Here is a 24,205-nt window from a genome sequence, read left to right as displayed (position 1 = left end):
TGTGCTGAACGTGGGAATGAACAGTGATTATTACAAAACCACTTTTCCTAGGAATCGTGGGATTGGGTATAATGTCGTTACCACATGATACACTGGGCATGCTAACATACATTATTTTAATATTATAACCTCACAACATAAAGGCATTCTATTCTATAGGATAACAAAACATGCTACAAACAACAAAAATGAAACTTGGGGATTTTTAAGTTTATTCTCACAGTTGGCTGCGTCAAAGGACACAATTACAGTCGGACGGTCTTTGTTGCTGTACAGTGTAATTCTCGAGTTAGGCAACTCCCCATTCTATACACAGACGAAATATTCTTATAGGCTGAGCAGAACAGGTTGTTTTAATAGATCAGAGCTACAGAAATATGAAACTCAGAAACAAACAAAAACAACTTTTAAAACTGAGGACAGAGCAGCAGAGCAATAAGTGACTTGCTAAAACTGGATTATTCTGGTTACCTAAGGAGGTATGGAGCACATTGGATGCGGCTTCCCTACCGTTAGTCTTGGCCTGTTTAGGTAGATTTCTAAGAAGGTCACGTAGTAACTTCGCTTCCATCCAATTACAGTGAGACTTTGTTTTGAGCAACTCCATATTGATTTTTTTTTTTTTGGTTCTTTTTTTCGGAGCTGGGGACCGAACCCAGGGCCTTGCGCTTCCTAGGTAAGCGCTCTACCACTGAGCTAAATCCCCAGCCCCGATTTTTTAAAAACATTGTTGCTTGGTTTTATTTTATTTTTGAGATAGAGTATATCACTATGACGACCATGTAGCCAAGATATAACCCATAAATTCCTGATCCTTCTTCCTCAGCCTCCTGAATATTGGGACTGTAGGGATGGGCCGCCATGCTTGGCATTACTGAGTTTTAGTCTTGTCCACTGGAATAAAAGCAGTGGGTTCCTGTGATGTTTTGAATAGATTTGGCTTCCCATAGACTCAGTGTGAATGCTTGGCCCATAAGAGGCACTATTAGGAGGTGTGGCCTTGTTGGAGGAGGTGTGGTCTTGTTGGAAGAGGTGTGGTCTTGTTGGAGGAGGTGTGGCCTTGTTAGAGGAAGTGTGGCCTTGTTGAAGGAAGTTCCTCACCGTGGAGGTGGGCTTTTTAGTCTCCTATGCTTAAGTTAGGCCTAGTGTAGCAGTCTCCTTCTGCTGCCTGCGGATCAAAGTGTAGAACTCTCGGCTCTTTCTCCAGCACCATTTCTGCCTGCCTGCTGCCACAATTTCTGCCATGATAATAATGGACTAAACCTCTGAAAGTGTAAGCCGCTTCACTTCAATGTTTTCCTTTATAAGAGCTGCCGTGGTCATGGCGTCTCTTCCCAGCAATAAAACCCTCACTAGGAGAGCTCCTATACTGTCAACACCTGTGTGGATAGTGAGACGTAGGTGTGAGCAAACAAAGCTCTAGAAAACAGCCTCCGTTCCTGACTCCACTTCCGACAAGTTGCTTCCCTCTGTGGATGCAAGGAACTGATCCCATATGCCGGCTTTAAAGCCTGAGGCTGTGGCAGTGGTCCCTGTGGGTTAATCAGTAGCTCTGATTCTTCCAGTGTGGTCCTTAGTCTACCTGCATCACTTGAGGACCATGCACACGGGGGGTGGAGCCCAGTGGCCTGGGTCCAAAGCTTAAAAGGCCACCCTGATGCTTGCAATGTGAGGTTTTTAACCCTTGGCTGTGATTAGAGTCACTTCATGGGATTGATGTTTTAAAAATTAGATCTAATTGCTGGGCTCTATGCCTTCAGAGCCTGGTTTCCATTTGCTCTGGGTTTCTGATTCAGTCACTAGGTATGTGACTTTACACACAGGACCTAACGTCTAGGCCTCATGTTCCTAATGTGCCCTGTAGAGCACTGTGGTGGTTAAGTTGGTTAATTTTTGCAAAGGGCTTAGGACCCAGTATGGAGGAGATGAGAGCTCGTTTTCAGTTACCATTTAAGAACTCATCTCTCCATCTTCTGATGCCTTCTCCAGTTCCTTCAAAGACTTGAAGTTCCTGTCATACAGACCTTCCACTTGTCCGAGTTACAGTGAGAAATTTTGTATTATTTGTGGCTCTTATAAACGATGTTGTTTCCTTGATTCATTTCTTGTACCCAGCTATAAGAGTTGCCCCGTAGAACTTTTGTGGTCACTCAGGTATACTTATCATATCATTCACAAATTGCAGTACTCCGACTTCCTCCTTTCCAACTTGTATCCCCTTGATCTCCTTTCCTTGTCTAACTGCTCTAGCTAGAACTTCAAGTGTTATGTTGAATAAATATGGAGACAGTAGGCAGCCTTATCTTGTCCCTTGTTTTGGTAGAATTGATTTGAGTTTTTCTCTGTTTAATTTGATGTTGGCTGTAGGCTTGCCGAAAACCATCTTTATTATATTTAGGTATGACCCTTGCCAAAATGAGGACCAGAGTATTATCTGCAGAACCTATGTAATATAATTGGGCATGGAGTCCAGTGTTTATAATCCCACACTGTTAGAGATAGGTGGGACCCTGGAACTCACTGGTCATACAGACTAGCCTAATCCTCTATCTTCAGGCCAATGCAAGAGTCCATATTTTTTTAAAAGGGTAGGAGATAGCTCCTGATGAGTGACAACACATGCTGCTGTCTTCTGACATCCACATACATCCACACACTTGTGTGTGCAAACACACACGCACATGCACATACATATGTATGCACCTGCACATCCATAAATACACATGCAGAGAATACATACATAGTCATTTAAAAACCGGACCTGAAAATCTGTAATCCCAGCTTCTCAGAAGGCTGGGGCAGGAGGATGGCAGGTTCAAGCATTGCGTGGGCAATCTAGTGAGAGACTGTCTCAAAAAAGAGAAGACTGTGGGCATGCTCAACGATAGAGTGATTTGACAGCATGTGGAGACTTCTAATCTCTAGTACTGAAAACACACCAACAAACACCCCAAAACAAAACAACGACGAGACATTTCAAGTATTTCAGATAATACAGAAAGTATCTGATCTTAGTTGTACCACTAACATGGCTACTTAAATCTGGAGAGGAAGACGGCCTTCAGGAAAAAGAGATGTGTAAAGGGTTTGTGTTTTTAATGGTGACTTTTCATTTTCAAGCTGACATAACCTCCAATCACCTGGAAAGAGCGCCTTACTGAATGAGGGATGGTATGGTGGGTGTGCCTCCCAGGGATTGTCTTGAATGCACTGTGGGTGGCATCATTCCCTAGGCATAGGATTCTGGATTGCATTACAGGGAAGAGAGCCAGCTAAGGACTAGCCCATGTGCATCCATTGTGCTTTGTTCTTTGTTATGACTGCAACTAGCTGTTTAAAGTTATTGCTGACTTGACTTGCCCAAAGTGATGGACTACAGTCTGGAATTATGAGCTTAAATCTTTTCTTCCTGAAGATGCTTTTGTCTCTTTCTGTTTAAATCACAGCTACAGGGAAAGAAACCAACACAAACATCTTTCTCCTTGCCTGTGTAACCCTCTCTGTTGCTGTGATAAACATCATGGCCAAAGGAACTTAGGGGAGGGAAGGTTTTATTTCCTCTTATACTTCCAGGTCATATCATTGAGGGAGGTCAGGGCAGGAACTCAAGGCAGGACACTGGAGGCAGGAACCATTGAAGAACTGTTGCCTGCTGAAGGCTCGAGTCTTTCACAGGCATGTGCTTCATTCTAAATGGGCCGGGTCCTCCTATACACGTTAACACAGTCAAGGCTTAGACACTCGAAATAGCTGGATGTGAATAGAGAGTAGCAGGAAGTGAAGGCCATCACTAAAATGATCAGTTCTACTCTTCCGTCATCATGGACTCAAAAAACAACATACCAGCTAATATTCTGAGGCCGGCTACTAAACACCAGGCATAGTCACCCATCTCACAAGCCGTTCCTCGTTTCTTATAACAGCGCCAATGCCGAGAAGATGAACTGGCCATGCTAATCAATCTGGAAAACCTGCCAGCCTCGTTAACAGCAAGTGACAGAAGCAGCTCCATTTGACCCTGCCTATGCGTACATTCCTTTCACACTGACTTTAATGGGCTTGTTCCCTCTCATGAAATACTGAATACTGTGAACAATAGAAGCTGCTTCTCAGAGCCACGGCTGACAAACACCTGGACAGACCTTAAAACTGCACTGTTCCCAGGCACGGAGGGGGCAGGTCAGAGCTCCCGTACTGTTTTCGTTTCTCCCTACTGAGTAAATAAAGATTAAAAGCACATCTCAGGTCCAGGTTTCGGCCCTCTGGTGGAGAAGCAACGGAGGGCAAAAGCAAATCAGGAATAAAGTCAGGTCATAGGATTTCTGCAGCTGCCAGGAATAACCAGAGTAGCTGGGTGAGGCTCTGCTCTGAGTTGGTTCCATGTAAATCAAAACTTATCTGTTTGATTGCCCAGGAGGTTAACCTCAACCTCCTCCTCCTCCTCCTCCTCCTCCTCCTCCTCCTCCTCCTCCTCCTCCTCCTCCTCCTCCTCTCCCTCCTCCTCCTCTTCCTCTTCCTCTTCCTCCTCCTCCTCTCCCTCCTCCTTCTCCCTTCTTCTCCTCCTCCTCTCCCTCCTCCTCTCCCTCCTCCTCTCCCTCCTCCTCCTCTCCCTCCTCCTTCTCCCTCCTCCTCCTCTCCCTCCTCCTCTTCTTCCTCCTCATCTCCCTCCTCCTCCTCTTCTCCTCCTCTCCCTCCTCCTCCTCTCCCTCCTCCTTCTCCCTCCTCCTCCTTCTCCTCTCCCTCTTCCTCTTCCTTCTCCTTTTCCTCCTCCTCACCCCTCTCCACAAAGTTATCCTTTTCTCGTTTAATTTGAGAAAGAAGTTTACTAAGTTCCCCCTTGAACTCAGGCTGTAGCCCAAACAGACTTTGAACTTAAAATCCTCCTGCTCTGACCTTCCAAGTCTCATGGTTATAGCCCTGCACTACCAGGTCTGCCTACTTAATTTTCCTGTGAGTGGAGTTTGGCTTGTTTTAGAAGGGTAACATTTAGAATGAGTCTGAAGTTCTTCTAGTGGAGTGTTTGCCTGGTAGGCAGGAAGACCCAGTTTCAATCTCAACTATATCATCATCTTCTTCTTCCCCTTCTTCCTCCTCCTCTTCTTCTTCCCCTTCTTCCTCTTCTCCCTCCTCTTCCTCTTCTTCCTCCTCCTCCCTCCTCCTCCTCTTCTTCTTCCCCTTCTTCTTCCTCCTCCTCTTCCTCTTCTTCTTCCTCCTCCTCCTCTATCACCATCACCACCACCACCACCACCATCATCACCACTGCTACCACTACCATCACCACCACCACCACCTACCATCACCACCACCACCACCACCACCACTGTAGTAACAGCTGGATGTGGTGTCACATGCCCTTAATCCTAGCTTTTGGAAGGTAGAAGCATGTCTCTGTGGGTTCTAAGCCAGCCTTGACTACATAATGAATTCCTGGTTAGCCAGAGCTGCTTAGTGAAACCTTGTCCCAAAAAAACCAAACATGATGTTTTTGAAAATGGAAACTTCACAACTAGCCAAGCAATCCTGGGGGTGCAGGAACAGAACTGGGGCTAAGGGTGTAGCTCAATCAGGACAGCGATGGCCTAGCATGCCGAAAGCCCCAGGTTCATCCTGAATGAACTAGGCACGGTACTGCACTCCGTAATCTCAGCACTAAGGAGCAAGAGGCAGAAAGAGCAGGAGCTCGAGGTCACAGTCAGCTACGGAGAAAGTTAATTTTCTTTCAAGTATTTTATTGGCAACTATACTAATTTAATTCTCAAATTTTTATGATGTAAAAACCATATCATACATAACCAAGTCATGTTATGGGTGAGGAAATGCAGTCAGTGGGATATTGAAGTGATTTATACAAGATCACTCATTTCCTTAATAGTGAAGCCAAAAGGCAGAAATACAGCTAAGCTCCACTGGAGATCCTCTTCCCCGTTCCCATGATACCACCCAGAGTACACGTGCCTTAGAATGCAGACACAGTATCTATTGGACTAATGACAACTGAAAGATTCCAGGGTCATGGCTCAGTCTAGGCAAAGTGCTTAATGAGGATCTGAGTTTGGAATCCTCATTTAAAAAATATCTGTGTGTACCCCTAGCCCTGAGTAGACATTGGTAGATTCCTAAAGCTCATTGGCCAGCAGGACTAAGGAGCTTCCTGTTCAAGGAGAGACTCTTGTCTCAAAAACAAATGTGGAACATATTGGAGGGAAGACAGTGTTGATCTCTGACCTCCCTGTGCACATGCGCTTTCCCACACATCCCCATACACATTCACAAGCGTATATATGGAACACCCCCCAGAGGAAAGATAATAGAATGATGTCTTGTTTGTGGGCATTGGTCTTCGTCACACAGCCGTGGTCTAATAATCGTCATTTCCCTCACAGACCCTTTTGCAGGCCGTGCTGGGAATGGTGGAGACAGAGACACGTCTACACAGTCCAAATTACGGACTGGTCATGCTTTGGGCTTCTCTGGCCAATGCTGCTCCTGTAAGTACCTGAGAGACAACGAGGCTCTCTTTCATCTGTTTGGCTTTTTGTTGTTGTTGTTTTTTGGCTGTTGTTTTGCATTATTTTCTTTTTCTCTTGCTCTTCGGTCCTTCACTAACATTGGGGAACAAATATATGTTGTTGGATTGGGATAAGATATTTTTTTTTTAAAGCGAACGCTTGGAAGAAGATGACTAGGTGGTTCAGTGGGTGAAGTGCTTGCCTCATGAGCTGCAAAACCAGAGTTCATGAAGCACTGGTTATCTCAGTGCTTGAGAGGTTGAGACGTGGGATCCCTGGGACAAGTTGACCAGTTGGTTACAAGCCTGCTCAGTGAACTGTGGGCTCAGTGAGAAACCTTGTCTCAGTGAGGAAAGCATCAACCCTTGGCTTCTATAGACAAGAGTATACCTGTGCACATACTTATGCACAGACACACCAGGCACGTACCTGCCCCCTCCCCCCAGCATGTATGGCACTCACATAGGCACATCAACCCCCCCCATCTCCTCAAACCCACCCCCAAATCCTAAGGGGGCAAAGTGTACATCCAGAGGGAATTCCTCCCTCTGGCATGCAACTTGCCCAGGGAAAGCTTGTCCTTGTGGTCCTCTGTGTACTGCGTAAGAAGCCCTGACTCTGTTAGACTGCGTGGTCTGTGTGCTGTGCAGCTGGACAAAGACTGCACCAGCTTTGAACCATGGCGATGGTTTCCTATGGGATTGCTGATCTCCACAGCGGTAGCTATGGAAAATCTCTGTGTCTCCATTTCCTTTACAGGAAGAGTGGAGAGAAGGGGGAAGGAAGGGAGAGCGGCTGCTCATTTGCTTACACAGCCTCAGTGAGCATCCAACAAGAGGCATGTCCACTGAGTGTGCGCTTCCCTCTCCTCCTGAGTGCTAATACTGTCTGCATTTCTTGCCAGCCCCTGGTTTGATAAGCTTCTCTATGAATGATGCCTGTTCACATTCACATTGAACTTCACTACACATACAAAGATAACAGGGACCCATAAAAACCATTTGTTTTTTTGTACTTGTTTTAATTGACTTTTTAATTGTGTTTTGACTAAAAAACACAAAGTCTTGCTGTGTAGCCCCAGGCTGCCCTTGAATTTGTAGTCTCTAGGCCTAAGATTATAGACAGGACACACAGTATTGGGCAACCATTTCTGATTATTATTTTTCTTTTAATAAGTGAACAAAATAATGGAGTTCCTTAGGACATCTTTATCTATGTATACCACTGACCATGGCTTGCAGCCACCCTCATTAACTCCTCTTGACCTCATTTCTATTATTTCCTCCCTTATTCCCTAAGAGTTTCCTATCTGCATTTCCCTCTGTCTCTCTGTCTCTGTCTCTGTCTCTGTCTCTCTCTGTGTCTCTGTTCCTCTCTGTGTCTCTGCCTGTGTCTCTGTCTCTCCCTGTCTGTCTGTCTGTCTGTCTGTCTGTCTGTCTGTCTGTCTCTCTCTCTCTCTCTCTCTCTGTGTGTGTGTGTGTGTGTGTGTGTGTGTGTTATTTAAAAGCTACTATGAACTAGGTTAACACTAGGAGATCCATCTGCAACTCTCTGCTTTGTCTGCTCCCATTCCTTATGCTGGCTGCAGTATAAGAATGGCTGTCTGTGTATTTATATTTGAAGATATAGGAACACTCAGTCCATCTCTGGTAACCGTGGTCACCCCACCCAACCCCCCCTTTTCTTTATCAACTAGAAATAAAGCCAATGTGTAAGCATTACACATTTCTCCTTCCTGTTTCTGAAGGGGATTTCTAGGTTCCAATAACTCGTACTTCTTTTAACCCATTGTGAAGAACAGAGCACAGAGGCAGACATTCCAACATTGCTACTCAAACACATGCCACCCATAAGAATACATATTTCTTCAGTGCCAGTCAAGTGAAGGGCCCGTGCTTCCCCCTAGACTATATGCTCTGATATTCTTCTTTGACTTTTGTCAACTAACTGACCGAGCGACATCAAAACTAAAGAGCAACTTCCCAAACATGCACACAACAGCCACAGTCAAAGGTTTCGTTCTCAGGATCTCACCAGAAAGGTCCCCCTGCAGAAAGCCACACAAAGCGCTATTGATCGGACACAAGAGTTCTGTCCTTTGAGATTGGACCTGGCACTGGTCTGAAAGGACGTGTCTGATGATGACGGAGAGTTTCATCTTGCTGGACCTTCCTTGTTGGCATCTCCCCGAGGCATGAGCAGAGACCTTGGAAAGGCCTTTGCATCAGATCAGAAGCCAGTTCCCATAGCTCGGTGACAGTGGGCCACATACTCCTTTAACCTCTCCCAGCCTGCATCGGTGTCCTCATCTGAACTGCCTCCAAGGATGGTTGAGAGGATTTTACTGGAAATAATAAAAAGTGCTTAACAACATTGGTGCTCATTAAATAATAAGTGGGCTGTACATAAAAATGCCACCCTCATTGAAATCAAAGCCTTCTTTCAGTGGTCCATTAATGAATATAGACTGCTTGGCCCCTGTCTTAAGTAGGTGTCTTAGACTTTTTCCACCTTTGTGAAGAGACACCATGACCAAGGCAACTCTTATAAAGGACGGCATTTAATTGGGGCTGGCTTACAGGTTCAGAGGTTCAGTCCATTATCATCATGGCAGGAGGCACAGCAGTGTTTAGACAGGCATGGCACTGGAGGAGCTGAGAGTTCTACATCTTCATCCACAGGAAGCCAGGATCAGACTGTCCTTAGGAGGAGGGTCTCAAAGCCCACCCCGACGGTGACACAATTCCTCCATCAAGGCTAGACCTCCTAATAGTGCCACCCCCTGCGCCAAGCATATTCAGACCACCACAGTAGGGTTTTATTGCTGTGAAGAGACACCATGACCATGGCAACTCCTATAAAGGAAATCATTTAATTGGGGATACCTCATAGTTCAGAGGTTTAATCCATTGTCATCATGGTGGTGTGCAGACAGACATAGGGCTAGGGAAAGGAGCTGAGAGTTCTATATCCGGGTCAGTAGACAGCAGGAAGAGAAAAAATGCCACACTTCCTCCAACAAGGCCATGCCTCCTAAGAGTGCCATTCCCTATAAACTTATGGAGGCCATTTTCTTTCAAACCACCACATTCCACACTCTGGTACCCGTAGGCATGTAGCCGTATCAAAATGCAGAAATGCATTCAGTCCAACTTTAAAAGTTCCCATATTAGTCTCCACCCCATGAAAGTTCAAAGTCTCTTCTGAGACCCATAGCAATCTCTTAACTGCAATTCCCTGTGAAAGCAGCATGAAAAACAAATCACATACATTCAACATACAATGGCGCAGGATATACATCACCACTTCAAAAGGAATCATAGTGAGGAAATACTGGACCAAATGCAAGACTGAAAAACCAACTGGGCGAATTCCAGACTCTCATTTCCATATCTGATTTGAAAGAACTCTTCAGTTCTCCAGCTCCTTTCGCCTTTGTTAACTGCTACCCACTTCTCTCTCTTGGGCTGGTTCCGCTCTTTGTTAGCAGCTTTCTTCACTAGGTATCCCATGACTCTGGCGTCTCCAACATGTTGGGGTCTTCAAGGCAATCCACACAGTGGCCTCTCTAGGCATTCAGGCAAGGATACCCTTGAAACACACCTCACTGGGTTTCCTTAGTCATGGAGGGAGATTCCAGAACTCTTTTCTAATATCCTTGACTCTTAAGTCAAAACCATGTGGCCAAAGCTGCTTACTGGGGTTAAGGCATGGTCTCCTTGTTCAATTATGTCTTCACTATCTTTCTGCTTTTGATGGTTTCCTTTATTTCCTAACTTTGGATGTCTTGAAACTTGACCTGTAGACCAGGCTGGCCTCAGACTCAAAGATCCAGACTGCCAGGATTAAAGGCATAACCCACCACATCAGGACCTACACTTTTCTTTAATTCCTTTTCACAAGTTGGAAGCCTAGCTGGGTGGGATCTCGCCCTAAGGTCATGGCTCCCTTTACTCTGTTTAACATCAGGACTTTCTTTTATCTCTTTCCCCCCCTTCAACACAGGATTTTGTTCTATTCTTTTTCCTGGTACCTCTTTTTTCCTTCAGTTATGCGTTTTGTATTTTAGCTTGTTCAGCTTGCTCCTTTTCATTACAGATCTTCATAAGAATGAGTCATAATAACCACATGACAAGAGTTGATACTAGGCTAAGGCAATTAATTCCAAACTCTTCAGTTCAACCCCAGGCACTTTTGGGGTAGGGGAACTAGGATAGAGAGCAACCACATTTTCCACCAAAATATTACAAGAACTGTCTCCAGGCCACAGACAAATACTCCTCTCTGAAACATCTTAGCCAGGGCCCCACAGTTCAAATCATCCTCCACACCACTGTCCTCTATACTCCTACTAGGATGATAAATAAAGCCCTACTTAAAGGGCTCAATTGAGTTTTGAACTCAAAGTCCCAAAGCCCATATTTCTCTAAACAGAAGCATGGTCAGGCCTATCACAGTAATACCCCACTTCTGGTATCAACTTCTGTCTTAGTTAGGATTTTACTTTTGTGAAGAATGCCATGAACATGGCAACTCTTAGATGGAAAACTCTTCTGAGGCTGGCTCATAGTTTAGAGGTTTAGTCCATTGTCATCATGGTGGGAAGCATCATGGTGTGCAGGCAGACATGGTGCTGGAGAGATAGCTGAGAGTTCCACATCTGAATCAGTAGGCAACAGGAAGGGAAAGATGCCACACTGGGCCTGGCTCAAGCATCTGAGACCTCAATACCCATCCCAGTGACACATTTCCTCCAACAACACCACACCTGCTCTAACAAGGTCACACCACCTATTAGTGCCATTCCCATGAGCCACCATAAATGGCCAAGAGGGGCATGAGTCTACAATCTTTGCTTTAGGATCACCTATTGCTAAAGAAGCCCTAAAAGCTGTAAGTACTGGGTACGTCATTTCCTGGGCTCAGATGGGATCAGTATTTCCTCTCTCCTGCCTTGAAGCCCATAGGACTCACAGCCTGTGCTTTAGATGGGATTGCTACCAGCCCACCAGGAGGCTTTATTGTGGCCTCGGTGTGCTTTGATAGACCATCTCAAGGTATTGGCCATACCTTATGAGATCATCTTGATGGGAGGGCCATTTCCTAGGTCTAAGATGTTCCTGGCTAGAAAATGAACTTTCGAGAACATTTCTCAATAAAAAGTCAACAATACCAAAGCTGACTTTGGCCAGTTTTATCTGCTGCTTCTCTGAAGTTCTAACTACGCTCAGCAGCCAGGCTGGCTCTTATTCTTCTTAGCGTTAATGGCACAGTGAACCATATGTGATTGACAGGAGATTATCCAGAATGTTATGAAGATTTGCTCTTTATTTGGTTCAGAAAACGATCTAGGATAGCCATCACTTTGAACTTTAAATGATTTCATTTCTTAAGTATATAACAAGCCAAAGTAAAAGAACAAATAGCCAATGATGAATAGATGATGGATGGATGTGTGGACAGATACTTAGGAAAACATCAAGTCAGGCAGTCAAAACACCCAGCAGAAATCAACTGGGAAGCACTTTAAGCCAATTCCCCACAGAAAGAGTCTCAACCAGAGCAGTGTTCTCTTAGGCGAGGCATCCAAGTAAAAGAACAGAAACAGAGAGATGACAGCATCAAATTAGGCACTCACAGCACCTCTCAGAAACCAACTGGGGAAGTTACAGCAGCCGGAGTTCCCATCTTGCTTTCTAAGTTCAACTGCTGTGGCTCTGCTTCCCTCTTCTCTTTCTTGCCGTATAAACCTTCACACTATATGATAAATTGTGGTAGAACCTGTTAGAAACCATGTACCTTCCCGCTGTTCCCAAGGCCACAGTGATGTCTTGAGCTATTTTGCTGTCTGTTGTCTTTCTTCCCTGTCACAGAGTGAGAGGCCCTGTTCCTCACACATGGGGCCTTGGAGCACTCCTGACATTAACACACTAGGGTCCGAAGTAGGAGGACCAACCCCACTTACAGGTCTTCCTACTCAGAGAGCTTACACAGCGTGTAGCAATTAGCTTATAGGAGTTCTTCCAAGACTCCCTCAGCGTCTGCTACATCTCCTCTTGGATGCTGTTGAAGAAATGCTCACAACTCATTCCCTGACATGCAGCCAGCCTTAGAGCCTCCTCTGCCACCTCTTCTGGGTTTTGTCCCCAACCCATCAATAAGTGGCTTTGTGTTGGTTTTCTGTATTTTAGTGACCAGTGGCTCGCCTTTCTGCACTGTGACAGTGGGCTTGGCCCTTTTGGCATAATATTGCCGCTCCATTGGGCAGTACTTTTGAAATCCTTCTTCAAATGTGTCAAATGACCTTAGGGGCTACTATTGCTTTTTGACTCAGTGTTGCATAGAAACATTTTTATTAACTCTTTCCTATCCTTTCTTGTTCTTATTTTTCTCTTTATTGAGACCATGTCCCAAGCTGGCCTTGAACTCATGATCCTTTTGCTTCAGTTTTCCAAGTAGAGTCTAGGATTATAGGCATGTACCACATTGCCTGACACCTCTCTTTTTTTAAAGAAGGAAAGAAATCACTTCTTGTCCTTTTGGCTAAGGTGAAGTGTGTTACCTTTTCTTCTCAGTTTAATGTCAGGTACATGGTCTGTTTGAGGACAACATACTAAGTGGACTTTTGGAGCTAGACAGAGTGGAAGCTTTCTCTGATCACTCCATGCAGCAACACTGGGGAACTCCTCTTGAGGAACTTCTGAAAGAAAGAAGTACTTCCTATCCTTTATTGTAGAGGGAGGCAGAGTCTCATGTCGTCACCTAGCCCAGGCTGGCCTCACACTGGCTACATCAGGAATGATGGCCTTGAACTCCTGACCTCTTGCTTCCACATCCCAGGTACTGGGATTACCATCCTGGACCACTGTATGAAAAGTACATTGTTTTCTTTTGATTTATTTATTTTACTTTATGTCTGAGTGTTTTACCCGCACATGCATGTATGTGGTCAGCTGAGATCAGGTTCCCGCTGGAGCTAGACTTCTGGGTATTGTGATCTGCTCCATGGGTACTAGAAAACGAACCCAGGTCCTCTGTGAGAGTAACAAGTACTGTTAGCCTCTTAGCTGGCTCACCGGCCCTCAAGCGTTCCATCCAAAAGGTAGAAAACAGCAGACTTTAAAAATTTGTGAAGGGAAAAAGGCACCTGATATGCAGGCATTTGTTACTGACCTGAATTCTGGTGTTTGACATAAAAATAAATGGTACCCAGTTTTTTTTTTTTTTTGTGGTTCTCAAAACCAGCCAGGCACAGAGGACCCTGAGCCTTTCTCGTGTTGCTGAAGATCTAGGAGAATTATAGGAGTTCTTTCCCCAGTGAGGACTCTGACTTCAAATATGACGAACTGAGTGTGGAGTGATTATTGATCAAATCCGCTGGGAGCTCACAGGCACTGTGTGAAGATGGGCCAGATAATCCCCATGCTGAGTCCTTCCTAATCCAGATGCTGCCCTAGAATGTCTGCATCTCAGTCGCCTTGGTTTTCTTTTTCCTATCCCTGTCCCGGCTGCACACCCACCCATGCATGCCTCCGGCTTAATGCACCCTTCAATGCTGCACTTCCTATTTTGGCCACACGGGGGAGGAGTTGATCATTTCAAGGGAGATCCTGTTTTACCAACGCAACAAAGAAGTGGAAAAAAAGACTGAAGTTGTACAAAGTGTTACTTCCAACACCTCAGAATTGATTTAAAGAATAGTTTTTTTTAACCAATTACAGTTATTTATTTTTCTTTACATTCTTCATTTTTCAGAATTTCATACATGAGTACTGTATTTGCATTGTTTCTACCCAGCCCCTGTCCCCGGATTCCTCCAGTACCCACCTCCATTACTGCTCAAGTTCATGGTCTCTTCTTTAATACAGTAGATGCTTATAGGATAAAAAGCAAAAGGAAAATCCAAGCCTCTCGGGATCTTATGCATTCCCGTGTTGTCTAGCCTTAGAAGCAAAAACTTACACCTCAGCAGGAAGCTCATTTTTAAGATGAACAGTTTTAGCTTACGCATCTTATAGAGGGAAGATGTGAAAGACTCTTTTTTATCCAAACTGATTTACTTTGATAAGTATTAGGAATGAGGAAAAAAATGTCCAAAAATACATACGCTAGCCCTTAAATAAAATCATAAGTGTGAAGACTGTTATAGGGCACTTATTTGGGGGACAGAAGTGCAGGCAGAAAAGCTAATTCGAAGAAGCATTAGAAGCTGGCTGGCTGAGTGATCCAGGGTGGAAGCAGGATTCTTAGCCGATGGAAAAGGTGGATGTAGGGTCCGCAATAGGAGACGTTTGTAATTTATTATGGTTCCAATAGAGATCTTTGCTGTCCAATCTGTACTGGAAACATCGGCATTCAGCTTGGTTTGGGAAACCTAGGCTGAGGTTTCAAGCTCCTACGAATAGCAAGTAGGAAGCCATTCATATATTACCTTGAGTTCCCACTGGGCATTAAAACTTACACTTTATTCCAGATAGTGCCCCTAATAGGCCAAAAGAAGGAATTTACAGATGTACTTGGGTGAGATGTGGCATTCTTTTTCCTGTAGTGATCTCTCATACTTTGCCCTATTTTAATTTTATTTTAATTAGGGGGAAGTGATGGATAGTGAACCCATGACCTTGTTTGTCCATACCACACAAGTGTCTTACTATTCAGCTATCTCTCCGGTTCTTCATAAGTTACTTAATGGGATTTCAGTGTGACTTCCTGGGATTATTTAAAATTAATATGCTTTATGTGTGAGAAGAAGCTTTCCTGGTTCATTCTCACACACTCTCTCTCGCTCTCCACATAGTCTTGCTGTATAGGTCTGGCTACTACTACATTCACATGCAAGCCAAGTTGTCCTCAAACTTGCGGCCATCCCCCTGCCTCTACTTCCCTAGTGCTGAGACTCTAGCCTTGTGCTACCACTCTCTGCTGCTTCCTTTGTATTTTAAGGAAATTAAATCATGACGATATTTTCACTTGTATTGACATTCTTAAGTATTCCGATTTGCTCTGAATATTTAATGCATATCTACATGACATCTTGTGTTGCTTGTTAGTAAACACAATCCTGGACCTTCTCTTGTTCAGCAAAGAACTCTCTATCAATACTACAGCTGATCTACAGCAAGTCAATTACAGATTTGACCTCTAAGAGGAATATGACATTGGCCTTGTTTATAAAATCTAGTCATTTTGAGTGGTGATATTTAGTAGCATACTTTTAAAAAAAATTTTTTTCCCATTTACTTTTATTTCATGTGTGACTGGCATATGTGTCTCAGCACCACCTGTGTGCAATGCCCACAGAGACCAGAAGAGGGCGTCACATCCTTCAGAACTGAAATGACAGACGGCCTTGAACTGTAATCTAGGCTTTGAGAGTGGAACCTGTGTCCGTCAGAAGGGCAACCAGCGCCCTTGAGTGCTAAGCCGTCTCTCCAGCTCACAGTAGTGTGCATTTGAGGTTGACTAGAACACCGTCTTGCTTCTGTCAACCGTCTCTGGCTAACACTGACTCTGCCTGCGTTTACCTTGTTAGACGGTTTCACGTTGTCTACGTTCCTCTTTTGCAGATTGCGTTCTGGACACTTGCATATATCCTGTCTCATCCCGATCTGCACAGGACAATTGTAGAAAGCATATCTTCTGTGTTTGGCACTGCAGGTACCAAATTAATTTACATAATCAAGGACGCGTTTAGTATGTATGGGTTTGACCTCGAATGCCTACCATGTTTTAAAATCAGGGAACAGGACCAGGCACATGGCTCAGTTGATAAGATGATGGCTACACCAGCAAGAGGACCTACACTTGTCCAGTCTCCCGTACACACATTAAAAAAAAAAAAAGCATGGAATTGTGGCACACGGTTGTCATCCTAGTGCTTAACACATAAAATCATGGGCTGTGATATGAAAAATCAAAAGATGATTTAATTTTTTGTTCAAACGTATATTATTGTATAAGATATGATGCCAGTTAAAGTTGCCCCCCCCCCCGCCTTCTGCATAATGGCTAAAAACGTCACTTTAGAGTTTTTCCCAAAGCCAAACAAACTTGACTAGCGTGGGTACTTGAGCAATGCCCTGGTCACGCCTGGAAGGTAACTCCAGCAGTGCTACGCTTTTATCATGTGGAGATGTGAGTGTTGGGATCATTGGGAACTAGCAATGCTCACAGGTGGGATTCCAGAAACACTCTGGTGAGCATGAGGAAAGGCCATTGCCCTACACAGAGCTTCATGTTTGCAAAGGTGTGCTTCTGCAGGTGGGCGAGCATTGGCAGGTGAGGATGCCTCTACAGGTAAGCATGTGTCCGCAGGTGAGCATGTGTCTACAGGCGGGCATGTGTCTATAGGTGAGCTTCTGTCTACAGGTGAGCATGTGTCTACAGGTGAGCATGTGTCTACAGGTGGGCATGTGTCTGCAGGTGGACATGTGTCTACAGGTGGGCATGTGTCTACAGGTGAGCTTCTGTCTACAGGTGAGCATGTGTCTACAGGTGAGCATGTGTCTACAGGTGAGCATGTGTCTACAGGTGAGCATGTGTCTGCAGGTGGGCGTGCGTCTACAGGTGAGCGTGCGTCTACAGGTGTGCATGTGTCTACAGGTTTCTCTCTGCAGGTGGGTGTCTTTCTACAGGTGAGTGAGCATGTGTCTGCAGGTAGGCATGCGTCTACAGGTGAGTGCACCCCTACAAATAAACGAACATCAAGCACACTGACTCACACACTCTGTCTGCATTTACTGAGGTCTTTCCTGACATCAAGTTCTCTAGATTCCTGGTCTTTGGAGAATACAAGGCCAGAATGAGAGTGGTAGGTCTAATATGGAGAGCCCAAGGGACCCAGAGGTCACAACTGGATTGTGACATTAATCTTGACTGTCCGCAGTGTTTGAATTTGGCGCTTTTAGACATGGCTACAGTGTAAGGAGACAAAACCCATTTTCTCCTTTGTACCCTGACTTATTCTCAAAACCCATTACTCTTTCTTAATGGGAAGTCATTCCCTTAAACAGGGTTTCATGGTAATAGCTTGCGCTGTATTGATGATTTCCATTTTAAGTCATTACTGTAGAATAGAAAATAACTCATAAGAATATAAAACTTAAAACAAATATGTATATTGAGGTAGCTCAGGGACCTCTGAGTAAATAAAATGGTTCCAGAACCATCCATGGCTAAGTTGTAGTGATGGCTCAGAAATTTAGGTGTGGGGGAGGACGCAGGGCCAGGATATTGAGAACGACATCCGTGAATCTGCACAAAGGAGGATGTCAAAGGACGACTATTAGAGTGTGCTGAATTATCAAGTATTATTCAGAAAAACAGTACCAATAAATGGTTGGATAGACAGATAGATGATAGGTTATTACGTATATAATTAGATGGTAAACAGATAGATCTGGAAAGGTATTTAGTTTATATTTTTAAAGCTTGTGTTCACTTTTAAACATATGGCTGTTCATGTATCTGCATGTGAGTATCAGCAAGTGAGAGCAGGGGCCCACAGTTGGGAGTCACCTCTCCTGTAGCTGGAGTTATAGGCATTGGTGAGCCATCTGACGTGGGTGCTGGGAGCTGAACCGGGGTCCTTTGCAAGAGCAGCAGTAGGAGCTCCTAACCACAGAGCCATCTCTCCAGCCCCCAGTAGGAGATGTGCTGTGAGAAATTGGTTGACGCATGCCACGGACCACTCAGACGGAGGACACCGCGGGAGAAGCAGGGCTCTGGTACTCAGGAAGGCACAAGTTCGGTGCAATGACAGACACAGCACACTCAGGGTGCTTTGAATCTGATGCGATTTTACTGAAATCTGCTTTGTGGTTATATACAGTGCTTGAACAGGAGCTAATTTTTTGGCCCCTTGCCAGGGTACACTCAAACAATAACCAAGAAAAAGTTTAACGGTTTATATGAAGTTCAGAACAGAGAGCAAGAGAGGAAATAAATTTTCCTGAGAATCAGACTGGTGCCAGACGGTGGTCATAAACCTCATTTACCTCAATCTCTAAATATCATCTCTCGGATAACAACAGGACAGCCAGCCAGTAAGGAATCTTTAGTCTTTTACTCTCTCAGCCAAAATTTATGTAATCGTCTTTTTAAAGATAGGAAAGTTACTTTTGATAATAGGCAAGCACGGGGATGTTATCTGGCCAAGTGTTCTATAAAATTTAAAGAATAATATAATACTCTCTTTTCTTCAATATTAACTCATCTATCACCTTCTTCATCATATGTCCCTGTGTAGGGCAATGGCTCTGCAGTGGTCCTGTATCTACTCATGCTGTTTTTACCTAAAGGAAGGGCCCACCACCTTCCTCTAATTACATAATGTTTTCTTCCATGTAACTACTTGACAGGAATTCCTCCATATTTGGATTTTTTTTTATAATTGATGGGACTTTCCCCTCTAATAGCTACCGCCTTAATTCTTTCACTATCTAGGAGGTCTGGATTATCCACAGTTGATTCTTCCTGTTGTAAGTTATTGATCACAACTCTTAGAGTTTCATTCTGTTTCTACTTAATTTTTGCTAGTGGCATGGCCCATAAAGACCGAATCAGGTCTCGACGTTCCCATTAGTAGAAAAAGAAACAAAAGAGCCAGTGTGTAGCTCCCGATCGTACCTATTCGAATCAGCTAGGCAGAAAGTCGAGGAGGAAGTGGCCAAGTGTCTCCAGGAGACCAAGTTCCGAGGAACACGCATCTCAGGCCTGCTGACCACGATTGTTTCCTGTCAGACAGGCAGCTGGCCCAGCAGACGCAACTTCAGATCCTAACACTATGGTACTTGGCTTGTGTGCTCCCTGAAGTCGGTTCAGTGAGTTTAGTGGGGTCTTCAAAACAGCACAGATTCACTTACACTCTGAACCTGTGTGCCTCCTACTATGTGCATGTCAGGTGCTTTCAGCATTGAGACCCCTGCCCAGCTCCTGCTCTCTACTTGTGCAGAGCCTCCTGGGCAGCCTCATAGGGAGCTTAGCGTGTTTTCGGAGCTTTCTTGAGTGTGAGTGGACAGATGAATGGCCTTTGCTTGTATAGGAATACAGACCTTGTCAAAGCCACCACAGACAACTCACTCCCTACACTTTGAGTCTCTTCCTTGTAGCTTATCTGTTGTGTGTCCCATCTACTGTCTACGGCCTCAGGTAGCTGCAAAAGGGAACCTTTAAAGATGTTTCTCCCAGCACCCCTCAGGACGAGAATCCCTACCTTTTCTGCTTTAGAAGTGTGGAAGACTCTAACAATGGTTATGTTCTTGGTGCCTATCTTCGGGGAGGAAAGACAATGGTCACTGTAATACGTGAATAAACCAAGACTGTCAGCAGGTGCCAAATGCCATGCAAAGAAGACGACAGAGTTGAGTATGGGCAACCACCAGTGCTAAGATGGGAAGGTGTGCTGGTTAGGCCATCAGCTTTGGCCATAATGGCAAGACGGATTTGAGCAAGGACTTGAATCAGTTTGGGGTTAGACAGGTAGGAGTCTGGAGGGAGAGACAGCTGGTGTGATCACACTGTGTGCCCACAGGTTCTACAGTTACGTTAAAAAGGTCTTGTCATCTATTCCCCAGCAGAATGGGTAGGAAATGGGTTCACTATGTAGAGAGAGGAGTTCTAAGGTACCATCCACTTCTACCAAGGGCTTTCTCTTCCCCCTGATGAGCGCATTTGCTCTACGCCCAAGCCCCTCTTTCTTACCACAAGAACTTGCCTAGCCCATGACTTTAACTTTTCATTTTACTTGGCCGTCTACTCCCGAGTCATTTCTAGAAATTTCTAATATGAAGAGCCTACTGATGATATCACGGCAGACACTCCGAGGAGATGTATCCTGTCCCACCCTTTCCCTCTCTCCCTTTTCTGATGCCGTGGCGACCATGTTCCTTTCTGTCCCATGACTCCTCCACTTATTTCCCAGAACCTGGCCCTGCTTCCTTTTCCAGATCTCTGGTTCTGCTGGTCTCTGTACTGTCAGCAGGGTTTCTAACAGGAGCTTTCCTGCAGATCTAGACTGTTTTGTTTGTTTGTTTTAATCTTAATAAATTTGTTAAAATGTTGTGGAATTTCCAGGAGGGCTGGACGTGCTGTGCCCAGGAAGGCATAGCCAGAGACTGTGCTCCCAGCCAGGCCGCAGACTGTCTGGCAAGCCCAGTTCGCCCACTAATGCCAAGCACACGGTGACACTGGCAGGGGACACTAAATGACATTGTGTCCCTGGGAACTTCAGCCTGTGAAATCTGAAATTGGTGCCCAGCAAATCAAAATCTTAATCTCCTTTCCTTTATATCATTAGCTTTTTCTTCCCCCTCCTGCTTTTTATTTTATTTTTTTATTCATGTGTAAGTATGTGTCCAAGTGTGTGTGTATGTATGTGTGCATGTGTGTGCGTGTGTGTGTGTGTGTGTGTGTGTGTGTGTGTGTGTGTGTGTACTAGTCGCTCTACAGAGAACACATGCAGGGGCCAAAGGAGGGTGTCAGGTGTTCTCCATCTGGCTGTACCTGTTTGTTTTCTCAGCTAGCCTGGAAGCCTGTAGTTCTCAAGGATCCCCTGTCTCCACCCATTTTGGGGCTGGAGTGGCAGGCATTCACTGAACTTCTGGCTTACCGTGGTCCTGGAATCCAAACTTGGATCCTCGTGCTTGCACAGCAAGCTCTCTTGGCTTAGACAAACCGTCTCTCCAGCCCACAGCTGGCAATTTTAAACCACAGTGCAATGCCTACCTGAACTCTCTGTGTGCTAGCCAGAAACAAATGTTTATTCCCTTTACTTTTTTAGTTAAAGAATACATAAACTGATTGTTTAAAGCGACTTGGATTCTCTGTTCTAATGAGGTTCCCTTCAAATATCTATCTCCGAAGAAATTTCATCTATTCTCAGAAGGGTGAGCATTGCTTTGCCCACAGAACTGAAGAATAAAATTAAATTACTTATCTCTTGGCTTCAAATCAAGCTGTATATTAAATTTTGTCTTAGTTATTATTTGTTCTTATAAACATATCTTTTTATTTTGTCTTCAAGATAGGGTTTTCAGTATATCCCAGGCTAACCTTGAACTCACAGAGAAGTCCACTTTTGATTTACAGGAATCCTTCCAAGTGCTGGGAGCACAGACCATACCACCCCGGTGTCTGTAGGTTTGTTTAAGTAGCATCACACTCACCCACCATTAGGGTTTTCTTTCTTCATCCTGGCGGAACACTGACGTCCATGTTTAGATGCTTCTTGAAGCATCTATTCATTTCACATTTCTCAAGATAACAGTGAAGTAACCCTGGACCACAAACGCCTAGCCAATTCAGCAGGGGCACTCCTGTTCCTTGGCTTGCAACCTAAAACCACCTGTGCTTTTAATATTTAGATTCTGTGCTGTGTCCACTGTGTTAGGGGCCATTTTCTTTCCTCATTTAGGAGTTCCTCACTGGGAATTTGCCCATCGGCAATGCTCTCTCAGTCTTAACTAGCAGAGAGCGGGCAGGTAAAAATCACTAGTGTTGATTTTATCAACATTTTTATGTATTCGCTCCACTTTTTAACCATGGGCCCATGCATTCACAGAACCTCCTTTTTCTACCTATAATCTTACTATGCTTCATTTCAAGATGAGATTTTTGACCCCACCCCATCAATTTACAAGGAATAGGATTCATGAACACAAATACACCCAGGTAGGATTGATTCCTTGAAGGACAAGTCATAGAATGTGCATGCAGAAATGTCCGATTTGGGGCTGGAGAGAAATCTCAGTGGTTAAGAGCCCTCCCTGCTCTTACAGAAGTCGAGAGTACCATCCCCAGTAGGACCACATCAGGTGATCCACAGGCTCCTTTTAACTCTGGGTGTGCAACACTGCTGCCCTCTTCTGGACTCTGTGGGTACCTGCATTCATGAGCACACATCCATACATAAACATGAGACTAAAAAAAGAAACCTTTAAAAAAAGAGTTGGTTTCAGTCAGAAGTAGAGCTGTGCATTTTCATCCTGTTAGTCATAAAACTTGTGACTTCGAAGAAAACAGGAAAAATCTTATCCACAGCCAATAATATTTTTATTCTTGTTTGTTTTGTTTTTGTTTTGGGTACTGTTACGTTCAATGGAACAGGAATCCCGATGGACACTGTAGGGTGGCCAGGTGCCAATACAGAATGATCCCAACTTTGATAATAACTATATACATGTCTGCAAACTGGCCAAATCCAAATGAATCCTAGCCCCAGGGTGACACTCTAGGTGGCCATGGCACTGCCCTCACTGGCTTCATTGGCTCACTGGTCCTGTTTTAGTACATCCCAACATTCGCACTAACTCCAAGTTCAGTGGTCCAACGTCACTTGCACGCTAACTCTGTTTCTCTCCCCTTGGATGCATTCTCTGTATGCTCTTGCAAGCCAATAACAGCATTCTTGAAAGATTCCATCGGGCCACTTCAGCTGACTTAATAAGCTTACTCATTACTGTCCCCCCAGTTAGCCAGAGCTCTATGGCTGATAATCAGTGTGATAGCTGTAATGGATCCTTTTGGTTCTTTATGTGACAAGTTGCCCCAAATAACGAAGAAAAAAGTCAAGTAATAGAGCCAAGATTACTGCAGTGGAGTTATGGACACAAGACACTTAGTTTATTAAAAGTCTCCATTCCCACTTGAAATCTGATAGCCTGAATCTAATATGGGGATTTAGAGGCTAATGCATATCATACAGGAAATATTTCCTAAGGCTCATTTTCCTTTGCTAGCCTGGCCTGTGTAGGCTGGCTTGGGTCTAGGATACAGTAAATCACACGGGACGTTTGTTGCAACAATGTTTCTCAGTCGCCAGCCTTGAAAACTGTATCTATTTACAAAAGCAAGAGGTTTCATCTGACCTACCCTAAATTTCAACTTTTCCAACCCACATACATAATTTATCTTTTTCTCCTTCTTGGCCCTAGGGCTAAGATGGAGTCATTTTGGAACACACAACCTGAGAACTCCAGCTCCCAACTCCAGCCATGCAGACGTTCATGCATGATAATGGACTGGCTTAGGTAGGGTTTCCATTGCTGTTAAGAGACACTATGTCCAAGGCAACTCTTTTAAAGGACAATGTTTATTTGGGGCTGGGCTACAGTTTCAGAGGTTCAGTCCATTATCATCGGGGAGGAAAGCATGGCAGCATCCAGGCAGACATGGTGCTGGAGGAGCTGAGAGTTCTATGTCTTGACATCAAGGCAGACCGGAGAAGACTCCATTCCACTGCTGCTGCTGTTCTTGGTGATCATCCCGTGGTACTGGCATCTTCAGTACACTGGGGAACTGATAAAAGGAATTTAAAACAGAATCAGAGAGAATACTGAGGACTGTCTTTTATTAGAGTTTGAGAGGAGCCCAGAGGGCAAGCTTTATAGAAGCCCTGGCAACAGCTGAGAGGAGGAAGAAGGGTAAAAGGAAGGAATTATGTCCTGCCTCCTGGGCCTGGGTTCAAATGGGAGCTAGGAAGGTGAGGGCAGCTGCAGAAGTTGCAGGGGGTTGAGAGCAAGAGTTGAGAAAGCTCACACTGTCAAGGGAAGTGTGCTTAGGATTTGGAACAGTCTATAAAAACCAAAGAGAAAAAAGAGGGGAAAGTATTTATTTGCACACATAGCAATAATGTGCTAGATGCAACTTCCTCGAGGGAGGGCTTCTGTGGGGTAAAGAGTATTTTCTCCTTAAGGGGT

The 24,205-nt window shown here is 44.6% G+C and overlaps 1 protein-coding gene and 1 pseudogene across 6 annotated transcripts in view; both read left to right on the top strand.

Moving 5' to 3' along the window:
* Positions 1 to 24,205, top strand: part of Cyp39a1 (cytochrome P450, family 39, subfamily a, polypeptide 1) — an 82,045-nt gene that overhangs the window by 15,190 nt on the left and 42,650 nt on the right. For all 6 annotated transcript variants that reach the window (NM_001432635.1, NM_001432633.1, XM_087565114.1 and 3 more), the window contains 2 exon segments: positions 6,384 to 6,488; positions 16,076 to 16,166. In NM_001432635.1, coding sequence (NP_001419564.1) covers positions 6,384 to 6,488; positions 16,076 to 16,166 — 196 coding nt within the window.
* Positions 13,033 to 13,198, top strand: LOC148003635 (U2 spliceosomal RNA; annotated as a pseudogene).

The sequence above is a fragment of the Rattus norvegicus genome, chromosome 9, assembly GCF_021556685.1.
Source record: "Rattus norvegicus strain SHRSP/BbbUtx chromosome 9, alternate assembly SHRSP_T2T, whole genome shotgun sequence".
Classification (NCBI taxonomy): Eukaryota; Metazoa; Chordata; class Mammalia; order Rodentia; family Muridae; genus Rattus; species Rattus norvegicus.
Note: the sequence above shows the minus strand (reverse complement) of the source record. Positions and strands in the feature narration are given on the sequence as shown.